This window comes from Sciurus carolinensis, chromosome 2 (assembly GCF_902686445.1).
Source record: "Sciurus carolinensis chromosome 2, mSciCar1.2, whole genome shotgun sequence".
Taxonomy (NCBI): domain Eukaryota; kingdom Metazoa; phylum Chordata; class Mammalia; order Rodentia; family Sciuridae; genus Sciurus; species Sciurus carolinensis.
Window position 1 is genome coordinate 192,147,327 of NC_062214.1, and position 22,173 is coordinate 192,169,499.

The window sequence follows — 22,173 nt, forward strand, 5'->3', positions numbered from 1 at the left end:
GATGGTATTTTCTGAAGTAAAGTATTTTCTCTATTTTCAATGAGACTGAATTCTGAATAGAAATCAGATTTCTTTTTTGTGGTTCTCAGAATAATGGTATCTGTTTCTTTGTCACAGAAATTTACACTATTAAAAAAGCCTTGGAGTCTGACGTAAATTAAGCATTCAGTTTAATATTAACTATCATTTACTCTTAACTAAAAAGCCTGATATATTTGTTATTTGAAGTTACTATTGTATTGTGTGTATTTGGTGATTGTTTTTATGGTGAAAGCCTTGCTGCTATTTCTATTAAAACATTTCCTTCTAGTAGTGTATTTCAGTGAGCGGCTCTTTTATAGATTGAGCACTCCACTGGAATTATTGAGCAAAACTATCATTTAATGTTTATTTAGCTTCCTTGAATTCAGCTGCTCTTTTTACAGTTATTCATGAAATCACTGATTTTTTCAGAAAAATTAAACTCATTTGTACTTAGAAATGTGTGAAGTTAGCTTCTATGATTTTATGTGCTTATTGAGATTGCAGCCCCCTTTGGTAAATTGATGTTGATTTATAAATATAATGAAACTTTACAGTACTACATTATTGTTTTAATGTCCAGCACAAAGTATGTAAATAAAATAAAAAGCATGTTGTCTTTATCTTCAAAGGCATTATATTGTACTTCTAGCAAGTGCACCAACGGAAAAGCAGCGCCTAGAATGGGAGTAGTGAGATTAGACTTCACAGAAAAATTAAGCTTCCAAATGAATCAGATAGTCCCAGAACACAGTAGGAGTTGGAAAAGCCTTAAAAACATCAAGTTGGTTTGACTTGTTCACACATGGAGCTTTACTACTTCTGATGGATGTGCAAGAATTAGGGAATCCATATGCAAATTATTTTTGTTTATTTATAAAGATTCACATATAATTTTTTAACTGTAGATTTAAAGGTTTTTATTTTTTAAGCTTCTTGTTTTTCTTTAAATATTTGTTGGAATTTTTTGTAACCTTCTTGATGTGGATTAAATGGGACTTATTTCTCTTTCATCCCCAGTTCAGAATTTTTGGGCAGAGCCTAAGGCTTTTGCTTTGTGTGTAGGGGGATAATTCATTCAGTTGAATTGCCTTGGTATGTGCTTTAAATCGTGTGATCTTCATATTCCTGTTTTACATAAGCATTTGATTTGTGCATTTGATATTTTAAAGCCAACCAAAATTTTCATTAATACTAAGTGACATTTGTTCAGGGTGGGCTTGGTGGAATCAAAAATTCGAATCTTGGTTGGAAGTTTGGAGAAGAATGAATTTATTACACTGGCTCATGTGAATCCCCAGTCATTTCCAGCACCCAAAGAAAATCCTGACAAGTAAGCACTCTTTATAAAAGTATTCCATCCCTGCTTTACCTTTATTCATAGAAGCTTGACCTTGTAAATATCTGATTTGTGATGGATTCTGGACCATTGGAAGGCATGTAAATATAAGCAGGCTCACTTTTTCATTTAAGGTTCTTAAATAGGTCGGTTGTTGGTTTGATTCTTGCTGTTATGAGATTATATCTGTATTTTGTACATTTCGAGGATTATGGGAGTATTAATAACAAGCTTTCAAAAAAATGAGCTTTAAGAAGAAAGATTCTTTAGATTACGTAGAGGGAAATGAGAGGGAGGAGGGGGCGGAGGTATGAAAGATGGTAGAATGAGACAGACATCATTTCCCTATGTACATGTATGATTACACAAATGGTATGAATCTACATTGTGTACAACCATAGACACAAAAAATTGTATCCCATATTTGTACAGTGAATCAAAATGCAGTCTGTAAAAATAAAAAAAAAAATGAGAAGAAAGATTCTTGGGAGGCTGGAGGAAAGCCAAATATAGCAGTTTAGCAAGGCCTTAAGCACCATAGTAAGACTGTCTCAAAATAAGAAATAAAAAAAGACTAGGGATGTAGTTCCGTGGTTGAGTGCCCCTGGATTCAATTCCCAGTACCAAAAAGAAGGAGAAAAAGGAAGACAAAAGATTGAAAAGTATGGGTGAAAGGATGAGTTAAAATTGTGGTAATGTAGGATAATTATTCTGATGTATTGAACAGATTATTTTTCTTTTTGAAATCATGTAAAGAATTATTTGAACATTTACAAGTTTTTGGTTACTGCAGTCTTATTTAAAGATTGCAAGTTTCAGCAGATAAGTCATTCGTTCATTGTTCAAAAGAAGCCGAGCCAAAAACTTTTTCACTAATTATGCTGTAGTCAAATTTGTTTATGGCCTTTTATGTTGAATTATAAAGTTTAAGAAATATGTATTTTAGGTTACATTTTCATATTCAGAAAATCCTTTTTTTGTTGCAGACTTTTCTAAAAAGCAGTATTCTTTCCTCCTCATTAATTAGAACATAGTATTTCTTTGAGACCAGTGCCTTTGGTCATCATCATTAAGAACATCATATAGGTCAGGCAAGGTGGTGCGTGCTTGTAATCCCAGTTACTCCAGAGTCTGAGGCAGGAGGAATGCAAATTAGAGGTGAGCATGAGAAACTTAGCAAGACCCTGTTAGAAAATTAAAAATAAAAAAGCTCAGTGGTTGAGTGCCCCTTAGTTTTTTCATTCATACATACATACTCTGATAAGAGTATATTTGTCCTTGAAGTCTGATTGTTTGCATAGTTATAAGAACAGAGAAGATAGGTATGGAATAGGACTCTGAGGTTATACTCAGTTTGCTTGTACATTTGTGTTATAAATTTTCCTTGTGTTCTCCAGGGTGTCAACCCAGTGATAGCTATAGTTTCATGAATACTGATAAACAGTGGTAATGTTCTTTTTTTGCAGGGAAGAATTTCGCACGATGTGGGTGATTGGGTTAGTGTTTAAAAAAACAGAAAACTCTGAAAATCTCAGTGTTGATCTTACCTATGACATTCAGTCTTTCACAGATACAGGTATGTCTACTTGGATAATCAAGCATTCAGTTTGCTTGCATTTTAAATTTATTGATGTACACGGCAATTAGTGATACTTGTAATAACTTGAAATTGAGAAAATCGAACAATGATCATTTTAATGATCTTAATGGTTTTGGATAACATTCATTAATGTCTGATATATAACTAATTTTTCTTGTGATAGACTTTTGAGTTAAATGAAGCCATTTAATTTGATTTCTCCATAATTCCTTATGGAATTAGAAACAACCTGGATATTAGTTTTGTCTACAAAACTGACTTTATGTCTGACTACTTTAATCATCTCGAACCTTAGAGATTGATGCAGCCGAACTTCTTAGTAATTTTAAGACATTTCTTCTCATGTGTTAAATGTAAATTTAAGTATTAATTCATAGGCAGGGAGTAGAGTTGATTATGTGTACATTTCAGATTGATTTGTATCCCAAATAAAAGATGATTTTTTTTTTAAACTCAAGACCAAATGATGGATGTGCAGCTATTATGTAGATGTATAACTTTTTACAGGAATGGTGAGTGTGCACAGGGACAACTATACATCTTCCGTAAGGACTATTTCTGTTCTCTTTCAAGTGTCCTTCCACCTCTGTTTTAAATTAGTAAGTGGCATTTTCACTTCTCCACTGTGAGTTTTCCCTTGTGAACATTTAGGTTTAACATTAAAATTTTTTTGCCTACTTACTAAAGGAAAGATATCGGTGGCAGGTGGCTAAAACATCATTATCATACACTGATTGTAACATAAGAGGGAAATAAAAGAACATAGTATAGAAATCCCTTCATCTGTGGTTTCAGTTTTATTACTCAAGGTCAGTTGTGGTTCATAAATATGAAATGGGAAATTCCAGAAATGAACAGTTCACAAGTTTCAGATTACATGTTGCTGAGAAGCATGACATCTTGTGCCCTCCTACACTTTTTCTTCCGGAGAGGCAAATCATCCCTTTGTCTAGCATAGCGACTTTGTATACACTAGCCATCTGTTAGTCAATTTAGTAGCCACCTAAGTTATCAGACAATTGCCATATCGAAGTGCTTATACTCAAGTAACCTTTACATGGTAGCCTGATGCTACATCACAGTGCCTGATTCATTTATGTTTGACATCTCACCATAGGCATTATTTAATCTTATTCCTCATAAGAAAAAAAGGCAAGTACAGTAAATTAAGATACTTTGATAGACCATAGTCACATAACTTTTATTACAGTATGTTGTAATTGTTCTTTTTGTTAGCCTCTAATTGGGTCTAATTATAAATTAAACTTCATCTTAAGTATGTGTGTATGGGGAAAAAAACAGACTATATATAGGGTTCAGTACTGTGTGGTTTCAGGCATCCACTGGGGGTTTTGTAACACACCTGCCTGTGGATAAAGGTTGACTGTTGTGTCACACATTTCAGTATGAAAATGCTCAGAAACAGTGATGCTAGAAGACATTTAAGAGAAGTCAAATGGTTGTACTTTTTATAGATCAACGGCAGTGCTGTTTGGGTATTCTGACTGACAGGTGTTGTCTGTAGTTATTCTGATGTTCAGTGTTGACATTTGTAACATGATAGAAGTGAATGATAATCTATGTTTTTTGATTTTTGTATTTTTTTTGTGCTGGGGTTGAACCCAGGGCCTTGTGCATGCTAGTCATGCACTCTTCCACTGAGCTATCCTCCTAGCCCAGTGACCTAATTTTTGGTGTACATGGTGGTTGTGCTCTAAGTAATTATAATTAACACATTAAAATACCTTTTTTTTTTTTTTTAAAGTAAAACAATTATGTTTTTGGTTTAAATAATTGATTAGTAGATTTTCATCTTTAGGAATGGTGATGGACCATGGTACAGTTCTCTGGGTGGAAGTCTCCACATGGAATGATATAACTTAATCATGTGACAATGAAAACATCCATCTGTACACAGTTTTAAGGCATTTTCTGTAGGGCATTATTCTTCCTCCTGCCACAGATATGTTTTTTTTCTGAAGTAAAAGTTTTGATGCCAACCTAATATGTTTGTGAAAAACCCAAGTCATGAACAGATGCTTGAATTAGAAAGTTTATTTTGTACTTTGCATCCAAATTGAGCTGTTTATTAAAGCTCTCAATCATCTAGATACTCAAGGATCTTTTGGGTATTTGTGGAAGGAAATACTTAGTTCTGTTATCTTGAAAATTTTCAATGTAGTACATTGTTTTTTTTTAAATAAAGCAAATTAACATGTTCACAACAGATTTTAATCCTCAATTCCTCCTAGCTTCTTTTTAAGAAGGCTTGGAGACATTCGATGCCTATTTTTCCTCTACTAAGTTTTTTGCTTCTGCTTTGAATATATTGAGAATCCTGCTACTACTTTTTCTACTACTGCTAGTTCAAGCTGATGATTTCTCTATTGGATTACTATCTTTGCCTCAGCTTTTTTGTTCTGCCTTGCCCAGCTTACTATTTCATTTAGCATCCAAATGGTATTTTTAAGACAAAATCATGTACTGCCTGTTAAAAATATGTAATGGCCACCCATGTCATGCAAAATGAAAGTCTTCAGTCCTAAATTGAGGTTTGCAAGTGTGTCTTGTGTGATCTTCTCATTATTCCTATCTTTTCTGATCTCATCTCTTAGTATAAGTTCACAATTCTTTGTCCATATGTCTGGGCCCATAAATGTAATAAAATTAGTGAGTAAAATACCCAGCAACCTGGAGCAACATTTTGCAGGGAACTATTGCTATTCACAGTAGCAAAAGTAAAGGCCAAGTGGATATAGATAGTTTAAGATCAGGGTTTGATGCTAGATGAGTTTTGATGTCAGTCTTGGAAAGAAAGCCTTCTGTGTGGGGAGTCTTGGGGCCTTTGTAGTTGCAGATGAGGGATCATGGAGTTCTCCTTTTTCCTCTTTCTCCTGTTGGCCTTTTTTGTTGTTCCTCAAATATTCTAAGTATACTCTTATGCTCAGGACGTCTGGGTCTTGATGTTTGCTTTCTCTGAAATGCCATTCTACTAGGTACTCTTCAGTCAGTGTTAACTAGGTTTCCAGGTGGAGTGTCCTATCCTGTTCCCTGTTCAGTTTTTCTGAATAGTATTCACCACCATCTGGCACAAAATATATTTTACTTATTTCCTATTTATTCTCTAAATCTATAGGATTTTGACTCTGTGATGCTCTTTTGGTCTCCTTTCTTCACTGCTATATCTCCAGTGTGTACACCATTGTGAATGAGGTCTCAATATAGGTGCTTAATCAGTATTTGTTGTATGACTTAGTAAATATTTTGATTTTTTTGTGGCCCTGGGACCTCAGTAATTTGGTTTTATTTCTTTGTAGCATTTTTTTCATATCTGTGACCTGTTCTTTGTATTATTTTTATAATTAAAAACATGTCATTACTTAAAATTTTATCTTGCAGATTCTTATAAAGTATCTTTAGGTATAGTTTAATAAGTTTTGTTTATTTTGTTACCTGTGTTACATTCTGAGGTTAAAAGTTTTAATTATACTGGTAGCAAAAGGTTATGAGTTTAAGAAACCCCTTACTTTTAATTCTGGTGTTTCTTAAAAGAGTTACTATGCTGGAAGATATAATATACTTAGTACTTTTATTCATTATTTGCACCTAACAGTAAAAAATTTGCCTGGACAATGAATTTTATCAGATTATGGACAGGTCTTGATCTGATAATTTTATAGATATGCAGTATTGATGGAAAAAGGATTCCTACTTAGAATACTTTCTCCTCAGTGAGTTTAAACCTGACTTTTAAAAAAATGTTTCTGTTTCTTGTAACAATTTCTAATTGTGTAGTTTATAGGCAAGCAATAAACAGCAAGATGTTTGAGGTGGATATGAAAATTGCTGCAATGCATGTAAAAAGAAAGCAACTCCATCAACTACTACCTAATCATGTGCTTCAGAAAAAGAAAAAGGTAAATTTAGAAAGTACTTACAACAGCATTACTAACATAATGTTTTGTGCATCCAGCCTGCCAGTATTTCAGAATTTAGGTTTAGTTAATAGATCATATTTGAAATAGTTGACAGCATTTAAAAAGTCTGTTATGTAGAGTAACTCCATTCATGTGAAATCTCACTCAAATCAGTTTTCTTGGACACACTTGCCTCAGACTTCAGAGAGATTAGTGGTGGTGCTTCATATTCTTATTTTGTGTACACCTAGATTCTCTTCTTTTATAAAGTCTTTTATTCTTATCCATTTGAAGTCCTACATTAGTGTCTCAATTCCTTTTCTTTTAAAGTAAACCATGTTAAATTAGTCAAGTTATGAGGATCAAGAAACTGTATTTTTTAACAATAAAAATAGCTTTTATTTTGGTACATTTGGGACAATAAAAATACATGTGTATTACTTTAAAATTATCATATAGATCACATAGAAGCCACCAGATGTCAAATTTTGCAGTATATATGGAGTTAATTCTTTTTGATTTACTTAGAGCCATTTTTTTCCTTCTTCTTTGGATTTATAGCAGGCATTTTAGAATTTTAGATAACAAGCATGATGACAATTTTATTTTTTCTTTAAGTGGTTCCAAAAATAGATGGCTTGATAGGCGCAGTGGTGCAGCCTATAATCCCAGCAGTTCAGGAGGCTGAGGCAGGAAGGAGGATCAAGAGGTCAAAGCCAGCCTCGGCAACTTTTCAAGGCTCTAAACAATTTAGTGAGACTTTGACTTTAAATAAAAAGTATAAAAACGGGCTGGGAATGTGGCATAGTGGTTAAGCACTCTTGGGTTCAATGCCTAGTACCAAAAAAACCAAAAAAGATGGCTTATTCCTGTAGTGGAATCACTTATAGAACATAGCAATGAAAATAAATGATCTTGAGTTGCACATGTTAAGAAAAAAGTTGCAGATGAATATATACCATATGATATGGTGATGCAAGTTTGTTTGCAAGTTGAAGAACTTGTAAAGCAACATATTTAGGAGATAACATAAAACAAAAGTATATTTTAGAGAACGATGACCAATTCTATTCAGGGTAATAGTTGTTTATCTGGGGTTTGGAGGAGAACAATGAAATTAATACACAAAAGGCTTCAACTTTAAAATATTTTGTTTCTTAAAACAGACTAAGCTGAGGCATGGTGGCTTATGCCTGTAATTCCAACTTGGAGGGCAGAGACAGGAGGATCAAAAGTTTAAGGCCCTGTCTCAAAAAATAAAAGGACTGGGTACTTGGCTCTGTGGTTCATTGCTCTTGGTTTCAATCCCCAGTACAGAAAAAAGAAAACCATTAAAACAAAAAACCCAGAGCACATTATGATAAGAAGCATTCATTGGATTTAAGCCCAAGGAGTGTGGAGTAGACTCCCTGGTTCAAATTCAGGCTGTGTTGCTTCCCATCTGTGACACTTCAGCGAGTTATGTAATATGCACCTGTTCTTGATTTCTCTCATTACTAAAATCAGGATAATACTTTTACCTGTCTCATTGAGTATTTCATGAGGATTAAATCAGTCAGTTTGTGTAAAGAGTGGCTTAAACTAGTGCCTGACACATAGTAAATGCTCATATTGACTTGTTATTATCATCACCATCATCATTTATGATCTAGCAATAGGCACATAGATTTTTTGGGGGGAAGTAAGAAGTATAAAATTTTGAATTAAAATATGATTTTACCTTTTCTTTATTTTCTTCTCCGTGCTAGGGATCAACCCAGGGTCCCATGCGTACCACACATGCACACTGTGACTGAACTATACTCCCAGCTTTTGATGTTACTTTGGAAAACTGCTTTTCTCTCCCCAGCATTACAAACATTCTTGTCTTAACCTATTTGTCCCAAGAATTACGTAATTTTGGAAAGTGACAAAATATGCTATTTGTTTTAGAATATACATATACATGCTAACATAATTTACTGCTAAGCAATTTTATTTTTATATTGTCAGGATGAATATTTGTCTTCTAATTGTTCTTTGACATTGTATTATTATTTTTTTTCTTTTATAGTGCTGGGGATCAAACCCAGGGCCTCATGTGCTCTACCCAGCTCTGCTGTTATATAATTAATGAATTAAATTGTACTTAAATGTAAATTTAGTGTGTTTGAAAATATACACTTTGTTTTCAGAAGTGAATATAAATAGCCATTTGTTTTATGGTTTATTTATAATAGGGGTAATTAGATTGTCCAGAATCCTAGATTCATACTATTTTTAAACTTACTGTTAAATGTGTATTGATATTTGGAATAACTAGTATATAGTTTAAGTGAATTTTCCTTTTTATTTTTATTGTGTTTGTTAGGTAGTATTTCTCTAGATAGACCTGTTTAACATAAAGAAAATTATTAATCATCAGGAAATTATTTTATTTACAAATGAACTACAATTTATCTTGTACTAACTGCTCTTAACAATTTTATTTCCAAAGATACTATTCATTACACATGTTATCCTGTGTAATGTGTATTTTTCAAAGTTTGTTTTTTGTTTTTGGATGAAATTTACCATTTTATGATCTGCCTTGTTTTGAGCTTACTATATTATGATCATCCATCCAGGTTACTTTTTAGTGCCTCCTGAACATTTCTTTGTATGACTATAATTTGATTAAATCCATTCTGTCTTTAAATTTATTTAGATCTTTTACTAATTTCCTTTATTAAAGTAGCACTTTCTTGTTTTATAAGTACCTGGGAGTTTAAATTCATTAATGTTTGCGTTGGAGTTTTACTAATGGCTTCCTTTTATTAAACTCTGTTTAAAAAGCACTGTACCAGTCTTTGTATTTACTGTTCCAGCAACCTTAGGTATTGTCTCTTGTAGAAGAAACAGTGGTTAAGAAACTTGGCCAAAGTCATGTTGTATAAAATGTGAATTGAATCTAGGTCTGACTGAAATGTATATGAGTATTTATTTCTGTAGTATGCTCTTTTATTTATCTTTTATTAGAAAATTTTGATGGAATATTTATGAGTATTTGGTTTTGAGGTATTCTACCAAACTTGATGTAGACACAGAAGCAATGCAAAGTAACTTAATACAGTTTTCTGTCAGCCCAGCGACTTAAAATATTCACATTCACAGTTGATCCCCAGTGGTGGTTTACCACACACATGTATGGTCACCTAGCCAGGCAGGTAACTACTATAGAATTGAATATAATTTATTTACTGAACAGATCCTTCTCATGTCTGGTGAAGAGTAAGGTTGGGAATGTCTTTGAATAGAAATATACTCATTTAGAATATTGGATACTTTTTGTTTTACAATTGATGTCATAAATAAATGACATTACTCTCTTCTCCCTATTACAAGATCTCATGTTCCCCATTTGATCCATTTTTATGTACGTGGTTTCTTAGAGATAAAGATTAGAATTTCTTGTCATTTGGGGAACTGGAGAGGAGAGCACAGATACACACATACATATATTTGGTTTGCGTCTTTGTCAACAGTGTAAATTATTTCCATTAAAATGTTTTTTTTGGGGCAGGGTGTATAGCTCACTGGTAGAGCACTTGGCTAATGTGCAGGAAGCATTGAGTTTGATCCCAGCACTTCAAAAGCAAGAAATTTTTTTCTGTAGATAAGTGAACACTCAGATTTAATGTATCTGAAGGGGGAGTAAATGAAACTGAATGAATCAGCATAAGGTAGCACTTTGTTAGCAACACTTCAAACTTTTCTACTGAAGAAATCAACTTTAATCACATAAAACCGTTCTTAGTTTTGGTTTTTCCTACATTATCTCTTTGGAGTACTTTTTTTTTTTTTTTCAAGAAGCAGAAACAACATTGGGGTTCTATATGTGGATATTGGGCTTAATTTTCAGAAAGTTTTGCTTTTATTTTTCTCAGGACAGTTTACATACACAAGTAAATATCCCATATCAAAATTTAAAATGCATTTAGAGCAGTTGAACTTTTGTTTTTCAGAGAGGTTCATTTTTTTAAAAAATAGTAATGAATGGCAATGAATTGTACTGGATTTTTGTTGTTGTTTGGAATTGCATACTTTTTATATTCATTATGGAATAATTAGAATCAATACATAATGCCATGTGAGGTTATTTATGGCTATAGTCCCAGTTACTGAGGAGGCTGAAGCAGGAGGATCTTTTGATTCCAGGAGTTCAAGGCCAACCTGAGCAGCATAGTGAAACCCTATCTTAAAAAACCAAAAAAACAGTACCTCTAGCCAGGCTGGTGGTGTTTTCCTGTAATTCTGGCCAATCTGGAGGCTGAGGCAGGATGATTGAAAGATCAGGGCTAGCCTGGGCAGCTTAGTGAGACCCTGTCTCAAAATAGAACAGAAGGGCTGTGGGTATAGCTCAGTGGCTCAGCTCTTGCCTGTCATGCCAGAGATCCTGAATTCACTCTCCAGTACTGCAAAACAAAAAAAGAAAAAGAAATAAGAAAAATCTCTTCAAATCCCACTTGCCAGATAGCCATTGCTAATACCATGTTTATTAAGACATTGTTTTTCTCTTATGTGTGTATATATATTTATCGTTCCTATCAAAATTTATGTGTTTTCATAAATGGTTTTTAAGTTGCATTAGGTCTTAGTGTACATGCTTAATGTAGCATTCCTTTCTCCTTTTTTCTCACACAGAGCTATCCTTAAGTCAAGGAATATGTTAGTCCCACATCTTTGCCTTTTATATTCAGCATGGCATTTATGATTTTTACAGACTTAGCTGCTTTATGCTTTTTAGTAGAAATCCATATGTTGGTTAAGAGTTTTCATGTTTTGAAGATCTGGGTGAAATAAAGATAAATTTAATTGAATTTTTTGTTGATTGCAGCATTCAACAGAAGGAGTCAAATTAACAGCTCTGAATGACAGCAGCCTTGACTTGTCTATGGACAGTGATAACAGCATGTCTGTGCCTTCACCTACTAGTGCTATGAAGACCAGTCCATTGAACAGTTCTGGCAGCTCTCAGGGGTAAGGAAATGAGGGAAGCAGAAGTGGAAAATAAGCTGTTTGAGGAACATATTAAAATATATTCTATTGTTGATATTAGAGTAATCTGTTAATGTTTACTCCCTAATTTTTTAAAAATAGCAGTTTAACTCCTAGTTGTGGGGACAGTTAATTTTATTATTATTTTTTGACCTAACACATATACTTGTATTTCATTTTCGGGACTGGTGTGTCTTTGATTTATGGATGAATATTGGCACCTTCATTCTTCCAGATTTATGTATTTAGACAGCTGCTGATAGAGCAAGCTATGTGGTATGCTAAAGAGAAGAGACAAAAGGGACACTGCTGCCTTTCTATCCTAGAGCTGCTTGGAACAGGAGAGCTTACCTGTGAATCCCTTTGTGGACTTCTAAAGAGGGCAAAGGTCTGCCTAGAGTGGTTTCAGATAGAAAAACCTTAAGGACTACTTCTTTAAAAACAGTTAAAATATTTTGAAAGAAGTAAATATCTATGGTAGTAAAAATTAGAATACAATAAAGCCATATTTATATTTAATTTATACATCTTTTGGTGCATTAAAAAAATTTTTTTTTTAAATCATACTGAAATGTGAAATAGAAAATGCCTGTGCACAGTGGATGAGTTCATTGTTTTTTTCATTTTGACTTGCTATGCATGTTTTTTAAAGCTAATGTAATCATACATAATCTGAAGACTTCAACCCTGTACATGTTTTCTAAATCTTGGAGTTATAAAAAAAATTACATTTTGTAGAGCATTAACTTTCATCCTTTTTTTTTAATTTGGTTGAAGGTGAGGGGTGAAGAAACAAATATTTAAAATAAGAATGTGGAGTGCCAAGCATGGTGGCTCATGCTTGTAATTCCAGACACTCAGGAGGCTGAGGCAGGAGGATCTCAATTTCAAACCCAGCCTCAGCAACTTAGTGAGGCCATAAGCAACTCAGTGAGACACCCTGTCTCCAATAATATATAAAAAGGCTGGAGATGTGGTTTGGTGGTTAAGTACCCCTGGGTTCAATCCCTGGTACGTCATCATCGTCATCGTCGTCATCATCATCGTCGTCATCATCATCATCATCATCTGGAAAATTTAAAAATCCTTTGTGTAATTTGATTTAGTGCATGTTAATGCAAAATTTCACAAATTCAGTCTTGCAGTTTAGTTTCTTAAGTGGTACTAAATACCTTCTGAAAGTAAAATTTTATTTTTGGTAGGTGATACTGGGGCTTGAACTCCAGGGCCTTGAACATCCCCAGGCCTAAAAATCAGACTAGTTTAGTCAGGGCTTTCTCTTCAGTCAGTCCTTTTTCTTCTTTTCTTTAGTCCTTTATCCCTGTAAGTGGTTTTACCTTTTTGTTGACTCCATTTACTTCCATATGCTCATAAGTATCAAAACTCTTTGGTTTCTTCAGTGCTGTGGATCAAACCCAAGGCCTTGTGCATGCTAGGCAAGTGTTACATTGCTGAAAACATCCCCAGCCCTTTCTTAAAATTTTATTTTGAGATAGGGTCTTGCTAAGTTGCCTAGGCTGGCCTAACTAGGGATCCTCCTGCTTTATCCTCCAGAGTAGCTATGGGATTATAGTTGTGTGCCATCACATGCCTCTGTAAGTTGCATAGCTTTAAAAAGTGGTCTGCTCTATGGTTCTGTGTAAATACCAGAAACCCACCCTGTCTTCAATGACTCTGTAGTCCCCCAGCTTCAGGGTGTGAGCTATAGCTGAGGGAGAGTAGGTAACCAGAGCACTTTTTGCTTTTATTTTTCTTTCAGGAGAGAGTAAAAACTTGAGCTTATTTAAATGTCAATATGATAATTACTAGAGACAGAAAAGTGGAGATAGGAGAGTAAAGGAGTGGTAAGTTTCCTTTACTTCTAAGAGGTACTGGGGTCTAGAATGTAGAAGGATGGGTTGGACTTTAATAAATAATGGGATGATGAATATAATCTCATTGAGTAGGAAAGAAAAGAGGGGTTAATGATAGAAGCAGGTATGTCTCATTTGTACTTGAAATTTTGGATAATTCCTTGTTGATGGCTTGGTTGCAAATTCAAAAATAGGTCGTTGTCAAGACTGGGATGTGAAAGCAGAAGAAATAGAGAATTTTAAGGGGGAGCAAAGAGGGTTTAAAATAATTTATTTCTAAAATAAAATATTAAAATAACATCTTGTCACTTGAGAGTCTGTTGTTAACCTGGCACTGGATGGACTTTTAGGGTTTTGTGTACCCTTAGATTTTATGTGTAGAAATTTATTTCTACTTCTTAGACCATTTTCCTGTTTCTTTTTAATAGCATCTGTTGCACCCCACATTAGTTAACAGACCTCTTAAAACCATTCTGTCCACTGTGGTAGTTACTAACTTTATGTGGCAGTTTTAAATTTAATTAATATTAAATGAAATCAAGTATTCAGTTTTTCACTAACCATATTTCAAGTGTAGAATGGCCACATGTTTGTAGTGGCAATGGTGTTAAATAGTACAAATGAAAGAACATTTCTGTTGCCCCACAAAAGTCTGTTGGTCAGTATTGCTTTATAGAATATTTGTGTTTTTAATTGTTAATATTTTATCAATTAAAGTCAGCTACTGAAGCATATTATGAGAAGTAAAACAAAAGTCATTTACTTTAGATCTGTACACATTGTTTGTTTTATACTAATTTTTCTATTTCTTTTAAAAATGTTAATTCGTTTTTCGGTTTGTTTGTTTAGCAGAAACAGTCCTGCTCCAGCTGTGACGGCAGCATCTGTGACCAACATACAGGCTACTGAAGTTTCTACACCACAAGTAAATTCCAGTGAAAGCTCAGGGGGTAAGGAGGTTGATTTGACAAGTTTGAGAATTTTTACATTATAATTAGTTTTAGTCTTCATTTTGAAAATGGGCTTGTTGATTAAGTAGTTTGAATTCAGTTTTTAAATGCTGTTTTATTATTTATAGGCAAAGTTATTCATGAAATAAAATTCTGAGAAATAAAAACTTTCCCTGAACTTGATGTTGATGTGGTTATTTTGATTTGTATGTATTCATATATTTACTGTTTAGGTACATCGAGTGAAAGCATTCCTCAAACTGCCACACAACCAGCCATTTCTCCACCACCAAAGCCTACGGTCTCCAGAGTTGTTTCCTCAATACGTCTGGTAAACCCACCACCTAGACCTTCAGGAAATGTAACAACAAAAATACCTAACCCTATAGTAGGAGTCAAGAGGACGTCGTCACCTCATAAAGAAGAGAGTCCCAAGAAAACCAAAACAGAAGAGGTATATATGTATCTATCTATCTATACACATATAGACACACCCACACACATAAATCCACACACATGCAGACATGTACACATGTTAGCTGTGGCAACACAAGTTTGCCTGTTCTTAAATCCAGTGGAAGAAAATCATTTGTTAGCCCCAAAGAAGGACCAAAGCTTTAAAAAAATGGTGTGTCTTTAGTGGTTTAGTTCCACACTTTCTCTGTACCTTTCCTGTTCTCCTTAGTAACTAACGACCTCTTCTGTGTAACCCTGGACTGTCAGTAAAGCCTGTGTGTGTGTGTGTGTGTGTGTGTGTGTCGGTGGGGGCTGGGAGAGGCCGTGGTTTGGATTGCATTTAGGGCCTCTCACAAATGATAGATAGGAAAGCCCTCTATCACTGAGCTATAATCCCTAGTTCATGAAAAAACTTAAGCCTGTATGTAGTCTATAACATGAAATTACATGTTCTTAATTTATTATTCTCTTTTATTTGTACTGATTTTTTTCATGGCCCCTGAGAGTTTGTATGGAGTTTGGAACCTTGGTCTTGTGCATGCTCTACCATTATTAGGCTACACCACCAGTCCTCAGGTGATTCTTATTTAATAATAGAAAAAAGTTGCAAAGTCAGATTAGTTTTGCAACCTTGAATGATTAGTTCCTCCAACCCTTCAGGAAGCTTTCTAATATTAAATTTTTTTTTCCTGAAATAACACAACTGTAGCTGGCTTACCTTATTACATTTTCAAAAGTGCATATTGATTTAGTGAGTCTTTGTCATGCAGGGTCTCTAACCCAGGAAACAGATTCAGGGTTCGCATGTGGAAGAAGATGCAAAACACAGTTAGGATAGTAGACCTGCTTTATTCAGTGGTGGCCACAACCATGAGCCAGCTCCCAGCTTCAGCTTCAGCCTCCAGCCAGTTAGTTTTAGCCCCTTTCTAGCCCATTTCCATAGTTCTTTTTTAAGTGCAGGTCAAATACCAGCAGCTTACGTAAAGGGTGGAGGATCCATGCTCCTGAGTTAATGTTTATAACCTTGATTTTGTCCAGGGAATAACAGTGTTTCTGGCCTTGACTAACTATAACACAGCTGGTTCCCAGACCTGGCTGCACACTTAAAAACAACAGCCTGCTGGAAGTCTCTGAGAAGGAGTCTAACTTCAGCCATTTTTGGGCCTGCCCCAGTAGTGTTTTATTTCTATTTTTATTTTTTACATTGGTGGCTAACCCTAGGACCTTGGTTTTGCTAGGCAAGCCCTTTACGACTGAGCTCCACCCTCAGCCCCATGGTGTGAACCTTAAAAATAGAAGTTGTCTTGTTGAACAACTTCATCTCTTGTGTTACTCTCATGTTGTTTTCATATTAGTGAGGCATTCACCGTTGCCGTGGAGATGATAGTATGAAACTGTCAATTTCATTGTGATATCTATCTTATCTATCTATCACTTTTTTTTTAATTGAAAGAATTTGTTTAGAATGGAATAAAGAATCTAGGTTTCTTAGGGGTTCTATTGTGTTTTGATTGGTAATGGTGAAAATGTAATTGTCTCTTAATCACTTATTTTTGATTGTTTTTGGAAATAGTCACTACTAACTAAAAATCAGTAGTAAATTTTGTCATTATTGACAGTGATTTTCATCCTTGATTGAATTACTTTTTCAGGTCCCCTCCCCCCCCCCAACCAAATACGCACTTACACACCTGTTTTTTTTGTTTTTTAAGTAGAGATTTTAGGACCTCTTCCAGATAACATTGAATGAGAACCCTTTAGGAATGAGGCCTGGAAATCTTATTAAAGCCTCTCTACTACATGATTGTGTTGTGAAGCAACCCAAGAATGTACTAGTGTGGTGTAAATTACACATTCTGCCTGTTCATGCTGTTTTGAGTTATCAGAGCATTTCAGAATGCAAATTTCTTTATACCCTAGTAAAGGATATGTAAGCATAACTCTAGACTGAACATTTGGTTTCCTTAATGTTATAAATGGCACCCATAGAGCTGTTAGTAAATAAATGTATACTATCACAATGTTTGTAATTTTGTTTGTACTTCTATTGGTAGAATAATGCTCAATGTTTCTTGTATATAGAAGCAGTAGGAATATAAAAATTTTAAATTTAGTGTGGAAAATTAAAAATATATATGAAAGTAAAGAGTCATTTTATGTACCTATGACATAGTTGCAGTTAAAGTGAATGCTTAGCCATTCTCTGTACCCTCAATTCTGTTAGACATTTACTACATTTCCCCTTTGTCCTTGAATTATTTAGAATCTAAAGCCTGACATCATATCATTCAGTAGAATTTTAAAAATCATGCATTTGTAAAGAATACATAGACAGAATTAATTCCCCTTCCAAAAATTAATAGTTCATTAATATCAAGTGTCTATTTGGTGACTGTTCATATGTCCTTGATTATCTTGATTTTTTTTTTTTTTTTTTAATAGTCTCTGTTAAATACGGAACTAAATAAGATCCCTAATGTTAAAATTATTTGATGTTGGGACTGGGAATGTGGCTCAGTGGTGGAGCGCTTGCCTAGCTTGTATGAGGCACTGGGTTTGATCTTCAGCACCATATACAAAACTAAATAAAGTTGTTATTTTAAAAAATCCACTTTAAAAAATCATTCAATGTTTTTTAAGTTATCCTTTAAAATACAGATTCTCCCTTTTCCTCCATGTAATGTTTTTTGATAAATAAATTTTCTTAGGATTTTGCTTATAGTATGTCCATGGAGTTGATTAACAAAAAAGTATAGAATTTTAAGGTAAAGAAGTGATCTTAGTTTATTTCATAAACTTATTGCATTTCTCAGCAGAGAAACTTGAGGCTCATTGGATTTTCCAGAAATAAAACCAATTTTAGTCAGAGACAGGATTAGATTTGAGACCTAAATCTTACGGTGCCAAAGTTGAAGAAATTTGCTATAGTGTAAATATCCTAATTTTAAAACCTTCCTGAACTGGGTCTTTTGTTCTCTGTTCTTGAGTACTGGTATTAGAAATTTTAGTGTATTAGAAGGAAATAACCTAGTCTACTAAAATGGGTATAGATAGGAGGGTTTTAAATATTGTGAGATGGTTTAGTTCTGCTTAGCATATATCCTGAAGTTTTTTCAGTACATAAAAATAGCAGTGTAAAGTAAAATTAGAAGAAAAGTTTGTTCTTTCTGGATCATATGGGTAAATTAAACTGTCTATATTATAAAAAGTTTTTCGTGGGGGGAAATTTCAAACATGTACAAAAGTTTGATGAACTTTGCTGTTTGCATCAGCTCCCTGCCAGCCTTTTTGGTCTATGCAGCCTCTCACTCTGCTCTCCATTGTTTTGAAGCAAACTCTAGGCATATTATTTCAACCTGAAATATTTCAGTGTGTGTATAAAAATGAAAGAGTTCTAAAAAACATAACCACAATACCTTTATCACTAATTTTATTAATTTCATAGTGTCACATATTCAGACAGTGTTCACATTTGTAGAGTTTGTGACACAAGTCTGTATTTTTAAAATTATTTGCAGAATACAAATAAGGTTCTTATTGAAATTAGTTTTTATTGTATTAAATGTCTTTAATCTATAATTTGGCCTATGCTTTCTATCTTTTTTAAAAAACTTTTTTAATTAAATTTTAGTTCTTTTTAGAAAATAAAGCTGAGAAAATAGTTTTAATATAGTTTTTGAGACTCGGGGAGGCCATGTTTAACTTAAACCTCACATTCTTTATGATGTTAATAGTCCTTTCTAGGAAAGGGGGAAGAGGTTGTGATTCTGTGACTTATAAAGGAAAGTTGATGTGGTATTCTTTTGGATTTCTTAAACATTTCATGTGGTAATACATGTGAGTTTCTTCTAACTTGAAGGACAGTACTCCAACTTCCTAAACTTGTTTGATCAGGGAATTGTTTTCTTCCCTTAAAAAAATATTTTATAAACTTAGTGGTTTGGGGAATGTACTTTAGATGGTGGTTTTCTGCAACAACAGTTTTCCTCATACTTTTAAAAAATTTTAGTGTTTACTAAAGCCACATTCAATTAATTAATCTCAAAGCACCCTTTTCAGAGGGAGTCCTCAGTCTATTTTAAGGCTGTAATTGATCTTACATGTTTGATTATTTTATAGTTTTGGGAAACTTTAATACATTGAAGCATTGATTGGCAAATAATCTAAATTTTTTCATTTTAGAGAATAAAGCTTTTTTTTTTAAAAACAGGATGAAACAAGCGAAGATGCTAACTGTCTTGCTTTGAGTGGACATGATAAAACAGAAACAAAGGTATATTAATTTAGCCTTTAGAATGCAAACACAATTAAGAGTACAGAAGATGTGATAGAAATGTCTGTAGAATATTGTACTATATTTTGTGCTAGTTTTTTTCCCCTCAATATTGTTTTTAGTGAAGTATTTGTTCCTTTTTAATGTTAATTAATGCCTAAAGCTGAAGGTGAATATAGTGGTGAGAAATGTCTCATACTTTTAATGGATCTTATATTTAGGTGGAGAAGATAAGAGGTAGATGTAAGTAATTATATTATTAAAGAAAATTAATTGAGGACTGGGGGCTGGGCAAGAGGAGTAAGTTAGTGACTTTGGACTGTAGAAATAGTAAAAGGCTTCATGGGAGAATCTGAGGTGGTCCTTGAGTGATGTATAAGATTTGGGCAGTCTTTGATTAGAAGGCCATCTCACTGTTGGTTTGAGAGTGTAGTACAGAGGACTTGTTTTTGACAGATTTGGCCAGAACCTGGTGTGCATGGGACTTGGATGAGATAGGTGGGGTGGAAAGTTTGTTATTTTCCCAAACATTAAAGACTTAAAAGTGTTATTTCTTCAGAAATTGAGAAATGCTGAAGGTGGTTAATGTTACTCCCATTTGTTGCAGTAAAATTAGAAAACATCCTCCTTTCCTCAAGTAATCCAGATTCCCATGATTGGTATTTTAACAAGTATTCTTTTGGCATCTTTCTAGGTTTGCATGTGCCCTCACATACGCATATACCAATGCCTTTTGCTTTCTGAGTTTAATTCACTTTGTAAATCAAGAAAGTATATTCATGTCATTATGTTATTAAAATCTACAAAGTTATCATTAGTGACTACATGGAAGTCTGTTGCCTTATTTTATTTAACCAGTTTCCTGTCATTAGCAATCGTTTCCATTAAAAAAAAGTTGAACTTTCTTGCTATATATAGCATTGACTGCAGCTAAATAAATACCTACCACCTATTCCCATTTATTTATGATAGACTAGTGAAAGATTTATTATTAATGGTAAATAGCATGCTTGATTTTAGTTCTCAGTACACATTGCCAGGTTGTGCCCAAAGAGACTGCATATTTTCCATTGTTACTCTTCTTTTTCTCTCTTTTTTTTTTTTTTTTCAGTGCTGGGGATTGAACCCAGGGCCTTGTGCTTGTGAGGCAAGCACTTTACCAACTGAGCTATCTCCGCAACCCCCATTGTTACTCTTAACATCCTCTGTACCTTTTGCAGATTCTTGGGAGAAAACTGATATCATTTCATGGTTTTATATTTGCCTACATGTTTTAAAATTTTAAGTTTATTTTCATTTATATGTGCACACATATTTTCTTTTGTGCTCTGCTTTGAAAAAGTTTGCCCTGTTTTCTGATTTTGATTATACTTAGGTAGAATCAGTGTACTAATTATTTGGGAGAAGAGGAAAGACCGACCATAAGGAGGGAGAAATCATTTAGTGACATTTTCTAAAGTAAAGATGTGGAACAATTTTTGTTCTTCTGGATAATTTTATTTAATAATACTGAATCAATTTTTTTTTCTTTTGCATATAGCTAAGAGCTTTCTTTGGGGTTATATGCTGGTACTTATTGATTGTCTGGGTGACATTTCTTAATAGGCCTGTGTCTTTTTAATTATTGCTTGCTTAAAATTGTCCAGGTTGGAACTATTTGAAAAGTCATGAGATACTTTGACCATGCCTCAGAAGATTTAAGTAGGCAAATAGAAATTTATGAATATCTGAAATGGTGAAATAACCTATAACAAGGCTTAATAAATGATTTTGTAATATAGTCACATTTCTCTCTTGATCCCTCCTGTTTTCCAGTTTGTCTTCTTTATTAGCCACCAAACCCAGTTATGTTCTTTTATTCTTTGTTAAGTCTCTTTTCCCCCCCTCCCCATCCTCTTTGTCTCACAGGAACAACTTGATACAGAGACAAGTACAACTCAATCAGAAACTATTCAGACAGCGGCTTCTCTGTTGGCCTCTCAGGTACTAAGTGCAACAAGCAAGGAGAATTTTGTCAGTGTTCTTAAGATTAGTTGGTATATTGAATTAAAATGAGCATTCGTATTAGACTATTAAAATTCTTTGTGAAAATAATTACTTGCAAGCCTGTGGGTGTGTTTATTATAGTTTAAAGACAGAGCACTGGATTTGATGAAACAGAGCTTTTGTGCTGCCAAGATTTTATAACTAACTGGGCATTGTGGCATGCACCTGTAGTCCCGCTTCTCAGGAGGCTGAGTGGGGAGAATGTCTTCACATTGAGCCCTCAGGTTGAGACCAGATCCCATCTCATTTGGGGGAGAAAAAAAAAAGATACTGTAGCTCTGGCTCTTACAAATCACTTAAATCCTCACTACTCATATTCATATGGTTTGTGTAAAAGAGTGAAATTTAAGCCAGAAAAGAACTAAAAAAATAGATTATCTTGGCAAGGCTAATAATGATTGTTTTATTTTTAAAATGTGTTTCTGTGTTCAGTACTGATTTTCAGTTACTTGGTATTTAATTTGTATTTTTTTAGAATTAATTTTTCAGTTGTACTAGTAATTCTCCTTGTGACAGTTCATTACGTACTGTAGGCATCTGGGATCTTTTCATTGATTTGCAAACCTTCGTTTTGCCTGCAAAATAACTGTTCTCTTGAATTCTTTTAAATTGAATAAATCCCAGTTAGGTCAAACGCTGACACAAAGTAAATATTTTCTTTAAGTAGATACTAAACTGAATAACTTCTACAAGATAAAAGAA

The 22,173-nt window shown here is 33.9% G+C and overlaps 1 protein-coding gene across 4 annotated transcripts in view; it reads left to right on the forward strand.

Moving 5' to 3' along the window:
* Papola (poly(A) polymerase alpha) overlaps positions 1 to 22,173 on the forward strand; it is a 60,745-nt gene that overhangs the window by 33,682 nt on the left and 4,890 nt on the right. Inside the window, exons 13-21 of one of the 4 annotated variants that reach the window (XM_047542331.1) lie at positions 654 to 707; positions 1,235 to 1,354; positions 2,827 to 2,936; positions 6,756 to 6,877; positions 11,733 to 11,875; positions 14,596 to 14,696; positions 14,930 to 15,150; positions 19,363 to 19,425; positions 21,334 to 21,408. In XM_047542331.1, coding sequence (XP_047398287.1) covers positions 654 to 707; positions 1,235 to 1,354; positions 2,827 to 2,936; positions 6,756 to 6,877; positions 11,733 to 11,875; positions 14,596 to 14,696; positions 14,930 to 15,150; positions 19,363 to 19,425; positions 21,334 to 21,408 — 1,009 coding nt within the window. The remainder of the gene's footprint in view (positions 1 to 653; positions 708 to 1,234; positions 1,355 to 2,826; positions 2,937 to 6,755; positions 6,878 to 11,732; positions 11,876 to 14,595; positions 14,697 to 14,929; positions 15,151 to 19,362; positions 19,426 to 21,333; positions 21,409 to 22,173) is intronic. The other 3 variants (XM_047542332.1, XM_047542333.1, XM_047542334.1) reach the window with 3 other exon arrangements.